The sequence below is a fragment of the Trachurus trachurus genome, assembly GCF_905171665.1.
Source record: "Trachurus trachurus genome assembly, chromosome: 16".
Taxonomy (NCBI): Eukaryota; Metazoa; Chordata; class Actinopteri; order Carangiformes; family Carangidae; genus Trachurus; species Trachurus trachurus.
In genome coordinates, this window is record NC_139902.1 from 24,016,569 (window position 1) to 24,034,919 (window position 18,351).

Consider the following 18,351-nt stretch of genomic DNA (forward strand, 5'->3'; position numbering starts at 1 on the left):
GCCATCAAGATAAGTGCCAATTGCTGTGGATGAACTGTCAGCTTAGTACTTTAATTGCTATGATGTACGGTCAATAACATAACTCATACGCAGGCCCACATACTGTTAAGGAAGTAACTTCCTCCACTGGCCTCTAACACTTTCAGAGGCAATTTCATTTTCCAAGGGTGGTCTGCTGTCCAAGTGCTCACCAGGCCCAGCTCAGCTCTGCTGTGCTTCACTCGTTATCCAGTACAGTACAGGGAGGTATGGCATTCGGCCATGGTGGTATGCATGCTATTGTGCTTTCAGCATGGCTGGACTGCGCCCCACAAGTATAATGACCACAGAGGTCATATAAATGGTCTGGTGTTAATTCAGTGAAAAAATGATTAGGGAACACACAGTCTCAGATGGACTCCGTGATAGAGTTAGAAACAGTGAAACAACTTACAGAGAGGTCAACATATGCAGGCCATGCAAGTGACAAGCAGAACAATGGTAAACCTGTGGTTTAAGCCTCTGTGATTAGGATTTAATTACCGACAGACACACACAGAGGTGTACGTACAATGTTTGCTTGCACTTACATATGCACAGACTAGCAGTCTGGAGCCTGGCGGACTCCAGCCCTGATCCCACCCTCACGCAGCCTTGCAGGGGGCTGAGTGTGGTGCCAGGCCTGCCTCACGCCCAGACGGATGCCCGTTGTACGCCCCCATACCAACAGAGCTGCTGCCAAAACCACACAAGGAGATAGTAAATGAGAGCAGAGTTCTGTTCAACTTCCTCACTCACATACACATTCATGCACACTCACACACACACATACACACTCATACCATGTGGTTTATTTTATCTGACTCATACCCACATATATACACACGAATCACAATGCAGGCAGCAATTAGGGGCCTGTTCATCGGTGAACTCCAGTGTACCAGCTCCATAAATCTTCAAGCTAGCATTTTTTAAGTGCACCATCTACAGCGCTTGGGTGGGAAACAGAGAAATCCACAGGATGTTGCTGTTGCTATTTATTTGATTAGTAGACACTCTTAACTGGATACACTCAGACAGCCCTTAGTACAAAGTACAGCTGAGGTTGATGTGAATGCCATCAGTTGTGCAGGTATTTGATCAAAAAAAGACTTGGACATGTTTGAAATCTGACTTGATTATGGTGGAAAAGTCAGAAAATAACCAACCAGAGAAAATGAGAAGTGCATCAACCAACTTTTATTGCAATTCATCAGATAGTCCAAAAAAAAAAGTCCAAAATGTCATTAAAGTAAGGGGACCACCAAAGTCTGCAGGCTTCCATCGCCTGAGCACCATACATGGAATAGCTATTCTATAAATAATTGTGAATAAATGTAAGAAAAAAACTATAATTAAGAACACAAAATTAAATAATTTCTACTTCCTATCAAACCATATGAACATACTTACACTGTGCACAATACAACACAGACCGATTTTGTGGCTTATGTATTGTGAGTGATACTTGTTTAACTGGATGTCTAACACTGTGGAGCAGAGTGTTGGAATAGCTCTCTATTACTGTTCCTCTTGATTGGATCCAGAGGGACACATTTCATACAATATTGGCTGTAATATCTTGTTTGACTGCAATTGTTTCAGACTTTTAACCAACAGATTAGTCATCACTTTCTCCAGTTAATCTCTAAAACCAGCAACAGCAGAGCACAGAGTGTGAACCAGAGGCTGCACCGCAGGTCACACTCCACAGCAAAGGCTGGGAGCCATTCTCACACACACGCACATACACACACACAATCAAAGCTGGGAACCACTGTCATGAGGTCAAGACCTCCCCTACAGCTGAGTTGATTAAACACATTTCTACAACCCACACACTGCCCAATAAAATCTGCTGTGCTAAGGGATGATGACTGTGTTGCACTCACTGGGAGCATCACTGGCTCCAGTCTTCCCAGAGATCCCGGCCCAGTGTGTGAGAGAGCGCTGAGGTTCAACACCCTGCTGCACGGCTCCGCTTCCACCTACGACTCGCCCTCGCTTTGGGGGGAGCAATGAACCTGGCTTCTTATTAGTGGGATAATGCCCGTTTGTAGATGTGTATGTGTATGAATGAATATTTCCTCTGCAGACCCTCCACTTGGAGGCAAAGGTTGCTTCTGAAGCATGGCACTGCATAATCCGGTCCTGAATGAAGGCTGGGGGGAAGATAAACATTCCTGGACAATGAGACCCTCCTTTACCCCCTGCTGTACTCATACCCACTTAAAACCTGCTTACCCACAATGCAACACTTGGCTCAAGTGAATACCCCCCTCACCCCCTCATGCCGGAAGCGGTGCGGTGCCACTAACAGAATAACTCCTAAAAGCCACAAGTGTCAGCTATGGCTCAGATACAACCCTTCTGGGCCCCTACTGAGCATATTATACCCAATTCAACTGGTCTTAATATACTTTAATAAGACCTGTTCTTGATTAATTCTCCCTTGAAACCGGTAGTAACACGGCTACTAGGCACATATAAAAATTGAATGAATGGAGTAGGGCTGCCAGAGAGTCAGGCGGGGGAAAAATAGGAATCCTTGTGGATTTGTCCTCAACAGCTGGCTCTTGAGCCCAATATAATGATTGTGCCCATGGCTCTCAGAGCACCAGTAAGAGGAAATATTTGCCCAGTCTGTAATGTGTTTAAGGTGCGCAGTATGATTCAGCTCAGGCCATAAAGCCCTTGCGTGTCACATCCTGAGTGGAAGGACAGAGTCGTTCTGCCTGTATTCCCCTCAGGTGAACAGGGACAATGGCTTTGTGTTGTGTTTGGATGTCAGCAGAGAAGGAAAAGCGCGAGGAACATGGGGTTAAATACGACAAAAAAATAATAGTTACAGCACCCATAGGACACACCACACTGGGTTGGTATAGAAATGCCTGTCCGTTCCATGTAATGAATGGTGATAAAAAGGAAATCCCATGTTACCCACTGCACCTGCTGTTATGAAGCCTAATCACAGAAACGCTACCGCAGCCCCATGACTCATAAATATTCCAGCGTTCGTCGTCCTAGAGTGAATAAAAAGTCAAACACAGCATGGTCATATTAACGTGTGAGGTGAGCATAAAGACCATGAATCTTTTTCCTCTTCCTGTGCAGCAGGTGAAGCAGATGTAGAGCGGCTCTCGTGGCTGCGCTCGACATCCACACAGCATGAGCCGTGTACTTCCAGCACCGCTCCGAGTCTCTTTTTACGGTTTCTCGTTTCAAACGTTTCTGCAGCAAAGCAAATAACTGTCACAGACAATTAGCTTTTATTGAAGAACATATTTATTTTCGGGATTAACTTGTTACCTAGCAACTCCGACTGAAGCCAAAATCTGCATTGAGAGTTGACTTTGGATTGCATTGTTGCAATTAGGAGCAAGTTTAGTAGTAAAAGCCACCCATTAATGCCACCATTTAGCGGGTTTGTACACACCATGATGGCTAACATATGGCAAACTTGTTCAAAATATTAAGATCTGCTTGTCCTTTGACACCACTCTGTTCCTGCTCGTTGCTGTTTAGGCCCGCATGCCAAACACCACGGCAAACCCATATGAGGATTAATGATTCCAGATTTCCCTCAACTCAAAGGGCAAGCGATGGCTCATTATATAGTTATTAAAAACAGCAAATTATTACAACATTTATTATCCCGGGCAATCTTATTTGCCCCACCAATGTCATAACTTCCATTTCTGCCATCTGCATCGGAACGAATGTGTCACATGTGCCACAACTGCACACTCACAGTAAGCTACAGTATATAGAGCAGAGGTCCCCGGGCCCCTCCTCTTATCCGCTTACTGTCATGTGAAGTACGTACAGTGCGTACAATAGATGCAATGAATGTGCCACAACAACCTGCTTTGAAAGCACAGATTGCTATCACTGATCTATACAGTTTGGAGCCCACTGGGTCGTTTCCTGTTAGCGGTTTTCACTTGTTGTGCCTTTGAAGCAGGCCTTAATAATAGGACCCAACAGAACTAATGAAAATGCTCTCTGTCAGATTAAAAGGGAGCTTCAGTCTCAGCCACCTAACCACATGCAGCACAAACATTAAAACACACACACGTACACACACATACACACACAGAGAGAGGCATGCATGCACACATACACACATACAGAAGTGGTTTACACAGGGAGGACCATTCCTTCTGATGTGTGGATGACTGCTAACCCTCTTAACAACACTAAGAATACCAGCAGTGTCCTGTTTCTCACAGCAGTAGAAAAAACAGAGAGGACTGATGTCAAAAGGGGAAAGGTGAGGGGAAATAAACAGACCCACTCATCCGAAATTTGTGATGCGATTCTTTTTGTACCCCTGTCTTTTTTTTTCTTTCTTTCTTTCTTTTTTTTTCCATTGACGCTGCAATGTGCGCTTTAGTGGTGGTCTTGTGCTTAATGAATCCACTTCAGTGCAGTTCCTCTCCGTAAGCCTTTAGGTTTAATCCCCCAGTCTGGAGCAGTGATAGTCTGGCCCAGGGGATGACATCTGTGAATCGTTCATTAACTTGTAACCAGCAGCAGATGGCTTTAAAAACAACTTGCTACATCTACGCCTTATTTCATTCCCTGCAGCAGTCAGTCTTGCTTTGCCTCATTCACTGGCGGCCCTGACCAGCTACATGGAGCTGCTCATTGACCTCAACTGTGCAATGATAAGGTTTATTTGAAAAGAATGTGCAATTTTAAAGTGGTAGAAAAGGGTCTTAAAACCTTCATCTAAATAAATACTTTTAAGTTTTATATTTACTTACTTAGTTTTATATGGTCATATTCAGTGCAGTTACTAATTTAAGTCTATGTTTACCAGCATAAAATGTGTGTCATCCTCAAAGGGTCACATGATAAATGTCAGAGGTCGTGAGATGATTAGTGGCTTCAGAGAGAAAAACATATGGCAACACAATTTTTTTTTTAAAGAGAAAGAAAATATCTCTCCAGTCTTTACTTTATGTAAAATATTTCATAATTTAGTCTCTTTTGGGCTTCCAACTGTAATTTGAAAAGTAAATAATGAAAGCATCTTTCGGATAAAATGTAGTAAAAGTAGTAAAAGTATTTCATTTCATTTCATTTCTTTATTTATTGAATTGGGACAGTGCACATTCATCAACACTGACGCATTAAGTATCAGTGTAAATGTGCCGGACTTAGCACAACTGCTAAATTTGACTCTGGGTATAAAGTTAACATACCGTACAATAGAAGAATAGAAATACTGAAGTACCTCACAGTAGAGGACTGCATATATAGGTAGCCAAATATGTACAGATGGAGCAGAACATGTGCAGTTGAATATGGGGCCTGAAGCCTGAGAAACTTTATACAGTGAAAGACAGTAAACATAACATGCACCTGCGGGTGAGGTTAAATGTTGAAAGTTAACTTTAAAAGTGTAGCTTTATATATAATATCTATTTATGATGTATTCAGTTATATTTTTTTGACTTGTCTTAAAAAGTTTTACTACCTTTTTGTCAGTTCCAGGACTCCATAGCATAACTGTCACAGTGGAAGTGTTAAGCTGTGAAAATGAAGGGCCTCCTGTGTAACATACACCGCGCTGCTTTGAACACCTGTGAAAGATGTTCAGGCACTTAAAACTGCAGAGTATTAGGCCTCAAGGTAGAGACGGAGCACAGAGAGAATGGGATTTTTCAACACGGACGGGCTCCCTATGGAAATATCATGTGTGATTTTGGGGGGTTAACCAGAGCAGGAAGACTGTGGTCTGTGACTCCCAGGATGATATATATGTGACACAATGTAATTCATCTGTTACTGTGCATCCATGAGCTGTCTGGCAGATTTGGATTTTTTTCTCCTTTGGGATAATAATTATACAGTGTGGATCTTGGGCTAAATTAGCCGTGACTTGCATTAAAACATTTTCTCTTTGCTCATATAAGACTTTTATAAGTGGTTTTTTGATGTTTTGAGGACCATAAAAGTGAATAAGTGCGACGTGCATCACATAAAGAGGTGATCGAATGTGTGTGCGTGATGAAAGACAAGTGTCACCGCCAAATACACGTTGTTAGGGCATTACAGTATGATGGTGGAAATGAATGAGCCACCAACGACACGCGCTGGTTTTGTAGCATTCATGAGGCTACGTCATAGTGAATTACAAACCCTTAACAGTGCCGTCATGCAGTTAAGGCCCAATCGAGCATATCCAATCCTTTGGCTGGAGGCAGAGCTTGTGTCATGCAGTGCGACATGATGGATTTCACAAATGTTTTCGAAATCACATAATTGTACACTGAGTGAGACAAGGAAACAGCAGATTCGGAGTTTAGCCACATATATTATAACCATAGACAATAATGAAGGCTTCATCATACAGTCACATGGAGTGTATTTTAATAAAACACAATGTACACATATGCAGTCCTATGACCATACATTTGCTGGATCCTAATTATTAAACCTAGAATATGTCAAAGCATGGTTTTATTTGTCATTTTTTTCTTATTCTTTAAAACATAGAAATCAGTAGATGAGGTCAAATGAATAATACAACACTTTGCGTGACATCAGACAGAAACCTTTTCCACATGTTAAAGATATGCACTGTTATAAGGAACTCAAAGAATATTTCAGCATATAAGAGTAACAGTATGAGGCAAAATTCTCACTGAACAAAAAAAAGTACAAAATAGAATTAATAAATAAATCAAATATATACCATATAAATGAAATAGCTATGTGGCGGCTATGTTTATTATTTGTTTTTTAATCATTTTAATCTGTAGCTTGGTATTACAACCTTTTTATCTCTAAAACATTTAGAACGGTGAACGAGTCAATACTGAAAATACAGTAATAAGCTTTCATAATTAGATAAACTATGTACATGAGTCTGTTGCCATGCTAGTCGAACAACTAAATTTCTTCTTTTTTTTTTATCCACACTATACAGTTAGAGCATAAAGCGGTCTGAACGTAAACAGTTTGTGCTGAGAATAAAATACTTTGCAACTATGCATGGTAATTTCTTTAATATTACTCTCAAAAATGTACATAACATAAAGGCCACACATGGGAACACTCTGTCTCCATTTAGAGGGAAGGTGAGGGTAGCTTTGACATAAATATAGGAACAAAAAACAGTCTCTTTCAGTTCAAGATGCCATTTTCTTGTCCATCAGCATCATTTGTTTCAGCCTAATTTCTTCTGCCTCTTCATCCTGCATCTTTTGTTCATCCTCCCTGGTTCAGCCTCCCCCCCACCTCCTGCATTTTGGCGAGCAGGTTTAGCTTCCCTCACTACCTCTAATATCCACCTCCCTCCATCCAGCTCTCCCGTCTCCACAGTCTCTGGTTTGCCCGTCCATCTTCCATCACCCTGGATGGGTTAATGACATTGTTAATGATGGGAAATGAGTTCAGTAATGTCAACTGTGAAGGTCCACAAGGCAAGGGGTTGGGAATAGGGGTGGGGTGGGGTGGTTGGGGTATAGGGGGCAGGGGAGCGGGGGGCAGAGTCACTTGGCTGGTCACTGCAGTAGGGGGGAGAAGCAGCGGGAGGCGGAGACATGAAGCATGTGTTTAGTGTGTTGATACTGATATCCTACGTTACACATATATTTTTTTCGCAGTGACAGATTTATGAGTCATGGCCGTGTCCTGGTGCGCGGTCGGTGGGGGGGTGGGGGGGGAGGTGGGAGGGAGGGCTGGGAGGCAGGTGGAGAGGGGAGGAGGTGGCGGTGGTGGTGGTGGTGGGATTCGTGATAGTCGTCGGTCAGAATATGGGTGCAGCAGCGGCTAGCAGCTTTGCGTTGGTTCTTTGTTCAATGGGGTAGTTTCAGTCCCTCACTGGCTGGAGCGCGCAGAGGCCAAGTGGTCGCTGTGCTGGTTCTGGGCCCGAAACCGCAGCCTTTGCTTGTTCTTCTTCTTTGGTTCTTTGGGTCGGTGCTTCCCTGAGCCACCTGGGAAAAGAGGGAATAAGAGAAAAATGGTGAGCCTTTTACTCAGCGCTATACTCACACTTCTCCAAGTAATGACCACGATCCTGTATCAGTTATTGTGTGGTACCTTCAGTAACTGTGCAATTACTGTGCTAACACTATGCTTATATGATGTTCTTATAAAACCAGTCGCTTATCATGTAATCCACCTATCTTACAATCATTTCTCTGCCTTTTTTTACATAACAAAAATGTACCACTAAGTCCTGCCTGCATAAGAAAAAGGAATTCATGATTTCTTTTTTTTCTTTTACTTGTGATGAGATTCATGCAGGGCTTTTCTTCCATGCACAGAGCTGTGTTTCTGTCAGAAACACAGCTTCATCTCATAACCTCATTGACCTGGCCTTACTATAAAGAGACTGTTGGCAACTGCTTGGTGCTGTTCTAAGCACATTTGCTTTAAGTGCACCAGGGACGGTGCTGTGGTATTAATCATGGCACTCACACTTGAATATTAATCAGTCGGGCTCAAAATTGGGACAGCTTTTTTTTTTTGATGCTGTGTTTCATTTGTACATGATATTTTGCGTAAAAAAAACAGCCACTGACAGGGTGATGCAACATATTGATGGGTGCAGAGGTTTGGTTTTAAAGCAACAGATTAATGACCTGTGAGCTTCACTTCATTGATTTTTCTGTAAAACAGGGCTACGTATAAAAGCACAGTCATGCAACAGACTGCTGTGGTGGCGGATCTCATGAACTCAACCTGCTTATTTTGGGCTGGAGAACTGAAGATTTGAGAGTTGAGCTTGGATTTTATTACACCAACCAAGACTTAAATTTGATAAAGGTGATGGAATAGAAAGATAAACACTTGGAAAAAGAAAAACCGACTTCAACTGCAAGTTTCCTAAAAGAATCCGTAGGATTGCAAGTTGATGACGCTTAAGGTTTCTGAAAAGCCCCTATGTTATGTTATGCTATGTAACTTTTGCCAATGTAAAAGACTGAATTACATAAAGAAAATGAACCTATACATTATGAGGGAACATCACATATCAGGTCCTTGTTTGCTCCAACCTGGACTGAAACTCAGTTTTAAAAAACTGTCTGTTCAGAGCAACACTTTTCACTGTCACTGCAATGGAGAGGGGAGATAACTATGGGAAGTTGCATAACTCTCTTTCCAAGTTGGAAAGGCCCCCCAGCCCAAGGTTAATACATCCCAGGTTTCACTGCGATGGGCAAAGCATGCTGGGAACTGACTTCCTACTCTTATGGAAGCTTGTGTGGTGGAGATTCTGCACCCACGGCTTTCTGCGACAGAGAAAACTCTGGCTACCGAACCACAAAGCAACAATCTGGCTGCCAAGGCCACAAATAAGATAACGAGGTGTGTGTGCGAGATGTATGTGTGCGAGGAGGGGAGGGGGGGAGGCGGGTGAGTGTGAGGGAATTTAAGGGAAAAGAAAATCTAATGGGGGGAAAAGTAGAGTAAGGCTTGGATGATGAGACGCTATCTGGATCCTGATCTAGAACACAAAGAAACAAGCCTCGCTATGGTTCGCTGAGGGGGAAGCACAGGAAAGTGCTACAGAAAAACAAGTCTGAAACGCAGGCCTTCGCTGCCTCACTCTGAGTCTTATTGCTTGCACTTGTTCAAGCTTTTTCTCTCACGAAAAATAGGTACGAGTGTAAAATGTGGCATTATCTCTAATTGCCTTCTCATAAGTGCTGGCGTTGCGGTGGCCTTTTAAGCACCCCAACAAAAGACCTATTTCCCATTCTCAGGCTGACACTGTGAGGTAGATTTGAAAATATTCACTCGTTTAAGCCGACACGCATGAGAGGGCAAGATATTGCTCTGCTAATAAGGTCTCCCAATGAATAATACAGATGCATGCAAACATCAAAACCATCTTAGAGCTATTTCCTGCAATTAATTTAATCTTGTTATTTTGAGTCACTTTGCCAATCTGAGCCATGGTAATAAAGCTTCTCGCACACAGCTCCCAGTTAAACTCTCCCTGTGAAAGCAACTTTCACATCACTTCCACCCAAAATCTCATGCCCTTCAATTGAAACGTATTACGAGTGGACTTTGTACACTTGCTTTGCTGATGCCACTTTAGATTGTTTGCGTGACTTATGGTACGATAATGTTTGTTAAAGTAAATCTGGAGCTGAGAGGCATTTGGCCTATAGGTTCGTTTTCCTAATTGCTCTTTAAAGAGGTAATTTTCATTCAAAACAGTGTTGCTAGGTGCCTGATAAACATGGCTTTCAGAGCAATCAACTCAAGATGAATTACATTTGACGGCAATAAAGTACATTGTGCAGCATTAAACTCCCTCTGAAACGGGCAAAGCCCTCATGGGCCATTCCTTGGACGCAAGGCTGCATTTAAACTGAAAAGGCCTGCATTTACAGCAATTGCTTAAAACACAAATAAATATGTGAGAGTTAAGTTAAAAAAGTAGTTTTCCTGGCTAGATCAGGACTGGGCAGGAGATCTGTAATCCAAAGAGTTTTACGCTCTCTGTAACAGTGCTCAGTCACAACACACACACACACACACGGACAGAACTGCAGCGAAGAAATAAATTCAGCACAGACTGAGCTACTGAGGTCAACAGGTATAATACATAGATTTCATAATTTCACTGATAAATAATTTCATACTGATACAAATTAAGCTTTGATCCAGTCACATCACTCATGCTAAAGATAAAAAGGCTAGCAGATCTCATTGTCATCTCATCTTTTAAATTTAGCGGGAATTGTATTTTAATGTGGTTACACTAGCTTTAAATGACACATTTCAATTATGTTTTAAATTGTATTAATTAGATCTACAAAGTATATAGATAGACACCTGAAGAATTGAATTGAAAATCTTTATTGTCCACTGCTGTGGAAATTCATGAAAACATTTTATACAACATGGACTCTATCAAATTAAACCTGCCAGAGAGAATGGGGATGAAAAAATATAATTTAATTAATACATAACATTAAAGATTAAAGGGAACAGAATTTTTATCTATAAGCTATTATGTAGGTTGTATGGCAGTGATTCTGGGGGGACAGAGTGGTGGTGGTGCTGGTAGTGTGTAGCTCTAATCAGCTTAAAAACACCATGAAATGAAGATTTTAAAGCATTACAAGCTTTTCATCTGAAAACTTCAAGTCCCTTTTTTTCCCCTCAGCCTCACTCCCTCTGCACTGTTCTCTGTCTGCAGCTTTGTTTTTGCTCCTTGTTGAGTCTTTTTGCTGTAAGTTGATAACAGCTGTCAAGAAAGCGTATAGGTCAAATTATCATGCTACATATGGAATATACAAAACAAAGTTATGGAGGTCTTTATAGCGGGAACCAAAATATACTATGCTGATCCCTGATATTTTCCAGTCATTACTTTTAAATTGCACCCTTGTAAAATGACCAGTTTCTGGATAATGTAAAGATACTGTACAATATCCAGGAGCGCTGACAGTTCCAGTCCTGCAGGAGATTTACCCATCACAGGCTATTACTCTTACTCTTCCTGAAAGATTTATATTGATAAGAAGATACCCACAAAGTCCAGATTGGTATGATCGACCACTTTTCCTGCAGAAACTGAATACTAATAAGACTTCTCTGTACTGCAACAGCTTTATCTATGTGTTTCCACCTTCAGCTCAAACTCCCCCAAACTAACTGATGACACTATAAACTCAGCTCCTCACAAATGTTGGACCATATTTCATAACCCAATCTCGGTGCTGACAGCTAGAGGGCAACCAATCCCCACACAAGCCCCTTCCCCCTGCATCTGATACAGTCCTATTGAGATGGTCTATCATATCTACCCAAGAACTCCCATTTAGTCTTTCCTCAGGGCAGTATGCACTCTGAACACTGAGCTTTCATCATCTCATATTTACGACCGATGTAATCACTTAAGCTGATTACCAGGGTTCACAGAGGAAACAGTTTAATTTGCCTGGAAAGAAATGATTAAGTCATCTCAATTGCTTTCAAAACCAAGAACAAATTCATAAATCTTAGAGCATGTAAAGATAATTTTGTCTTGGAAGGCACAGTAGGTTTCAAATCATTTTTCTGTCTTTGTTTTACGTCGTAACTGGCACGGTACGGATCAAATCAAGAGTATGGCTTTTATCAGAAAATTATAATCCCTCTTTATACTTTTCTTTCCGTTCTGGCTGCGTTTACTATCACTACAACAAACCATAATTTCACCAATGTTTAGTTTTCCCCTCATAGATACCATCTTCCTCTGCCAGCTTGATGTTTGGAATTAAAAGTAAATCAAACAAACAAACAAAAAAAAAATCTCCAGAGCAAATCAAAATGTTTTGTATTTCTGAATCAGAAGCAGAGTCTGCGGTGGGGGCGGTTGTTTACCGCTGTCAAATATGACCTTTGAGGAATTCTTTTATGTATCTGCAAGTGTGTGTGTGTGTGTGTGTGTGTGTGTGTGGATGTGCATGTGCATGTGTGAATGATATACGTGCTCTTTATGCCAGTGCATCAGTGATTGCAAGTTTCTATATCACCTATGTGAGCTTGAGAAACACTTAGTGTCATTTCCAATCTTTTCAGCCGCCAAACCAGAGAGCAAAGAAATATTAAACTCCTCTGCACGCACTGTGGTGGACGGTCCTCAATAACCTCTCAAAGCCAGTCGGGATCCACCGCTCTTGCCTTTTCTTCCCCATCGTTCTCCTTCTTCCCTTTCCTCTCCTCGTGTCCCTGCGATGCTATTTGAAGCTCTCAGCAATAATTGAGCCGACTGCATGGTGAAGATCCAACTAAGAGTTAAGCGCTATTATACGTATCATATTATTAGGCTTGCACTCCAGAATAATATCTCCTTGCGGAACGGCAATATGACTACTTGTCCAACTGATGCACTGAAAGATAATCAGTCAAATCCATATCCAGGGGGAAGGAAGCCAAAGCCAAAGCTCCCATCATCTGTGTCAAAGCTAATATCTTTGTTTTGGAAAAGGGGACCAAACTCAAGAAAATGTATAAGTTTACATGAGAGAAAGTCTGCGTCATGAAACAGTGTCGTATTCCTCTGAAATCAGGCTTATTCTTTCTTTTTCTTTTTTTTTTGTCACTGAAGAGTTCTCAACCAGAGAAAGGAAACCTGGGGCTTCTGTAGGGTTAACTAAATGTAACCCTATAATCACAGAGGCCATGACCTGCTAAAAAAGAGCAACGCACCGACTGTCGGCGCAGGCCAAGTGATTTCATCCACTAACAGCTTCGACGGCATTGCAGGAACTGAAGGCCTAATCTTATCTCCATTGCTTGTGGTTTGAGAAAAATCGATGGCTGACCTCGAGAAGGCATTAAGACATACGGTAAATGGGATCCTATACTGCTGAAAACTCTCCCTTGCTCTCCTGTTACCCCATCCCTCCACTCGACGCAGACGGTCAATTAATAACTTTCGTAGGACACAGAGGAGGGAGGCGGGGGGGAAAGGGAGGGGGTGGGGGAAAGGAGGCAGAAAAAAAATCCAAACAATTTTGAAGAAGATTCGGGTGGACTTAAGGAAGGTAAAGCCGGAATTTTTGGCGGCTCGTCTTTTTCATAAACAGGCCAAAGCGGAGGCCATTATTTGTGAGGGAAGGAGAGAACTACTGGCGCCAGTGAGATTTGATTTCAGTGGCAGAAATTGGATTAGCAGCCATTAAGGGCCTCCTCACACATACATTTATAATGCTGTGAAGGGGAAAGGATCTGAAGCCAGCCAGTGCTCTCTTTACTCACACACCGACAACTCCTCTGTCTGGGAAAAGGTTACGGACGCTGACACTGATCTATACCGCTGCTGAACGAAGTTTTCGCTTGATTTATAGGTGGGACACACTTGTATGACCTCAAGTCACCCATAGTTCATTAAGGCGTAGGCCAGAGGTAGGCCAAAACTTTTAATGGCGCTTTGTGCTGCTGTCTGGCCTGAAGGGAAATTTTGCAGCAGGCTGATTCAACTTTAGAGGAAGAGGAGAACATGATACAGATGAAAATAAAGCTAAAGTGTAAAAAACTGAAATTTGTAACAGACTCGGATCTGGACAGAGTGAAAAAAGCTACAGCGTTTGAGAAGAAAACAAGTGGGAAGGAGACACAGACGTCAGATGTAGGAAAAAAGAAATCAGCCTTTTGACAGAGAGGACAATCATTTACAAGAAGCTCATCTTGCCAACCAACTGACAAGAGGCTCTCTGCACAGTGTCACTTAGCCCTAACAAGGTTACTCTGGATCACACTCTTTCATTCACTCTTTCATTCTGTCATTCCCTTTCCCCCATGCTCTGCTTACTATCACCGCGCTGCTAGGCGAGAATGATTTAAAACATACACATTCCGATTTAAAAAGCTAATGTTGGGATTAGGTCGGTCATTATCTTCTCATCTACGACCCAGTGGAGGATCTGCGCGGAGATTAAAAAAGCAGGTTAGCTCACCGCTCCACTCTTTGATGCTTCTTTTCACTGACAATAAGTTAAAGCGAAAACCTGATTCGGAGATTAACGTCTCTAAGCGGAGTAGTCCCCGGCAAAAACATGCATGACTGACACGGTGATTAATACGGCCGATGGTCAGCGCAGACAGCGTGCTATTTTCCCCCTCTGGAGAAGGTCAATCACACCAGCAAGGAGCAGCCACAACCTGCCCTGGAAGGTTACAGAGCAGATGATGACCCAGCACATTAAACTTCTTCTCCATCAGTCTACCCAGAGTTCAAAGTCATGCTCTGCTGCATTTCACAATATGGTAACTGTTCCCTTGTGCTGTCTGGAGCTACCACCTCTGGCTGGAGTGCTCAGAGGTAGGTTATCAAGTAGAAACCTTCCATGACAGATGTTAAATTAGGCCAATGTCCAAAAAAACTCCAAAGTAAGGTCTGGCTTCCAGAACTGTTTCCTCCACCATACCTTCACTTAAAACACTTACACAGTGTTTCAGAAATGTTGGAAAATTAGGGACTACTTCTTCCTACCGGGAACAGGGGAAAATGCAATGGAAGGATCTCTTACTGTATGTCAGATTTCCAAGTTGGAAACTTGGGTTATGATTTCTCAGGTTTCCAAAATAAACTTTTATGATGCAACTGTATTGTAATTCCCTAAATACATCTCTGGTTAATATTCGGTATTGAACAAAAGCAAAAACTCTATAAAGATCACACAAATGTTTGTTTATAATTAATAAATATGTTGTTAATTAGTCCAACTCTATCACAAGTCATAGTACAACTAAGCCTTCAAAACAGATGATGGGACATTGTGGTCTATCGAACAGTCGGTCCATAGTATTCAGGTATTTAAGCAGGTATTACAGTCAGCTTATCCTTAGTCCAGGTGACTGCACATATTGCTCTAAGTCCAGGAATATTAATTAATGTAATCAATCATAGTAAGGGCATGCCAAGATAATCTGTGTCCAATCAGACAGCATTACGCCACTGTACATGAGGATGGTATAAGAAAACAATAAAAAGCGCAAATGTCAAATGAAAGGAAACAAGAACATTTTTATAAGCGCTGCAACTCTTCACATTCACACTCCTTTTTTCTGCTCTAGCTATCAGTATTCGCAACAACAGACAAAAGATTTAGTAGACCATGTATAAATGTTGAATTTTTCATTGGCTGCCATTTTTACAACAGCTGTGAGGAGACTTTTGCAGGATACTTCAGCTCTGATTTGGGAAACTTAAAAAGTAGATCCACACAGGACCAGATGGTTTCTTATCAATCCATGTAACACTTATTAGTTTAAAGCTGTGCTAAGCATGATTTACAGGAGAAATTATGCCTGCATGGCGTTTTAGCCTAAATTGCAAAGTGAGGGTTCAACAGGGTGTATACCCTCCCGTCACTGTTGTAACCTTTTTGCCCAAATCAGTGTCTAGTAACGGCTTCACATTCATCACACGCAGAAAGAGGTTCATACAAACATGAACTGCAGTGAGCAGATGCCTCATGCTGAGACAACTGGTCTGAGCAACAAAGGCTAGATTTCATCATCCTAGTGGTAAAGTGGTTGAGCCATTATTTCGAAATGTCTGGTGGGGGTATACCAGACACTGAGAAGAAGAAATTAAGTCTGAGGAGTTAAATCACATGACGTTATATGGTTTCTGGGCTGTGACATCTTGCCAACTGTTACAGTTTTCCCACTTCCAATTGGAGCTGCCAAAATGTAAAGACTTGAAAGTTTAACTTAAAAGCAGGAATCTACATGCGTGCTGTCGCCCCCTGCAGCAACAAAGGGTCATTTGAATGGAAGCCTGCTGTTTATGTGACTCAGTCTCTGCGCAACTTAGAACCTGTGCCAGCTCATGAGGTATATGATAGTCACTCCTCATTTTTCAGTTTTGAATTAAGGCGTATAACGGATCATTATTGACTTTTTTTCTCTGCTAAATGGAACCTTGTTGTGTTGCACAGGCCGTGGTGTCACGACGAGGCTAACGTCAGCAGCCAGGCAGTGAACAGGCATCACGACCGGCCTGATGCGCCTTGAAACCACAGGTCTCAGAGAGAAGTGAGCAGCCCCCTCTGCGGTCTGCTATCTCCCGACTGACTCATCGACACATCTGGGCTTAAGTATATGGGGCTCTCCTGCCCCACGGGCTCTTGGGTAAATGAGGGATAATTAGTTTTAGTTGACTTTAATGAATGGCTTAATGTTGTGTTTCATTTCTGATGAGAAAAATATAAAGCTCAGCACTTATCAAAGGGAGGCCTCTGCGCCGATGTTCCCGAGGGCTTGCCGCGGGTGTGGGTCTGTTTGTTTTTGTATTTGTTGTATGCATGGGGCCGAGACAGAGCGAGCTGAAGATAGCTACAGCATATGAGGGAGTGGTTTTCAAATGTGACCGCAGATCCAAAGATCAGGAAACCTGCAGGGGTATACAGTAGCAAATTCATCATTCTGGCTGGGAAGTTATTACAGATGTGAACTCTGTTTGTCTTTACTCAAAGATAGAAAGGGTCACAGCACTCCACTTTGATTTCCACAGCCTCTATATCAAGATGAGATTGCTATAAAGGCTTTGATCCATCTTATAATTCCCACATGCTGCGATATAAAGCAGGAAGTGTCTTGCAGAGTTATGATAGTCATCCATCTTAGTTTCCGATAAGTGTATTGCATTGAGCTGATGAAATTAATCATTTTCAACAGACACAAGATATGGCGTGGATTTATGTCTTCTTCTATTCAGTTTTTGATAGCAAGCTCTTCTGATAAATGTCACCTACATCCTCAAGTCTCTACACTTGCGTACTGTTACTTGCCACTGCAGCTCAGTATAGTTCCTATATGGTTCCTAGAGCTATAAAAAGTTGGTTTAACACATTCTAACTTCTTACAGCAGACCAGGCTTTCCATGTGTTGACTGAAAGAATGAAACACATTTACTCTACAGGACTTCACCAATTGTCCCCTCTCTCTTTAATCCTGCAGCCCATCCTACAGTAGGATACCGCATCGTGAAAAGCACATCCTGCAACAACACTATTAAACATGTGGAACACTTATTATTTATCTGTGGGGGTGAATCTGCATTTCCAGAATCTGTTGAGTATACTTTAAGTCTGAGCCTCAGGTACCGGGGGGTGGGGGGAGGGTCAACCCCCAACGAAGGGCCCTGGCTCTGGGATTTACCCAGCTCAGCCTCAACCCATGAGCCACCAGGTCTTCATGTAGAATCCCGCTGCATTACAACACACCATTTTCTGGAGCGGAATAAAATGGCTGTAAATTCACACACAGTCGTGAGGGGGAGCGCAATAAGTTACACTAAGAGTAAGAGGCTTTCTGCACTATAACTCTGAGGTTATAAGGTGGGGGAGTGGGGGGCTGAGGGGGGCAGATGAGGGTCTCTATAAGTAAACTGTCAACACTGTAAACTACTGGCATACACTCAGCCAACCAGTGCGTGCCTGAAGTAAGCTGCTCTCAATAGCTAACAAGCTTATTACCTAGGGACAGAGTTACTTCCAAAGCCAAGATGCATATCAATAACATCATTTGTGGAGTTCCAGGCTACAATGACCACAACTAGAACATCTGGATTATGACTTATTTACTTGAAGCTAACATTAGCTCTGTTAGCTGGCCAGCTAATAAAACTGCCAGCAACAGTTGTCATATCTGTCATCTGTGAATTACTAAGAACTTTTAGCAATGAATCTGCAAAGATTATTTGTGAACGGTTTATGTGCCATGAAAGAGGAGGGAGCCTTGACAGGTGTAGCAACAGTAACTAAGGAGGGATGAAATATTATGGCTAAATGAGGAGAGAACAAAGTGACCATCTGTGATCCACACAGTCACCTTTTCCACTGTGCATGTGCACAACTA

At 42.2% G+C, this 18,351-nt stretch overlaps 1 protein-coding gene across 3 annotated transcripts in view; it reads right to left on the minus strand.

Moving 5' to 3' along the window:
- Nucleotides 1-7,851: 7,851 nt before the first annotated feature.
- Nucleotides 7,852-18,351, minus strand: part of rspo2 (R-spondin 2) — a gene marked incomplete at both ends in the record, with an annotated part of 52,681 nt that continues 42,181 nt past the window's right edge. For 2 of the 3 annotated variants that reach the window (XM_083990214.1, XM_083990212.1), the window contains one exon: nt 7,852-7,967. In XM_083990214.1, coding sequence (XP_083846340.1) covers nt 7,852-7,967 — 116 coding nt within the window. The remainder of the gene's footprint in view (nt 7,968-18,351) is intronic. The other variant, XM_083990213.1, reaches the window with a different exon arrangement.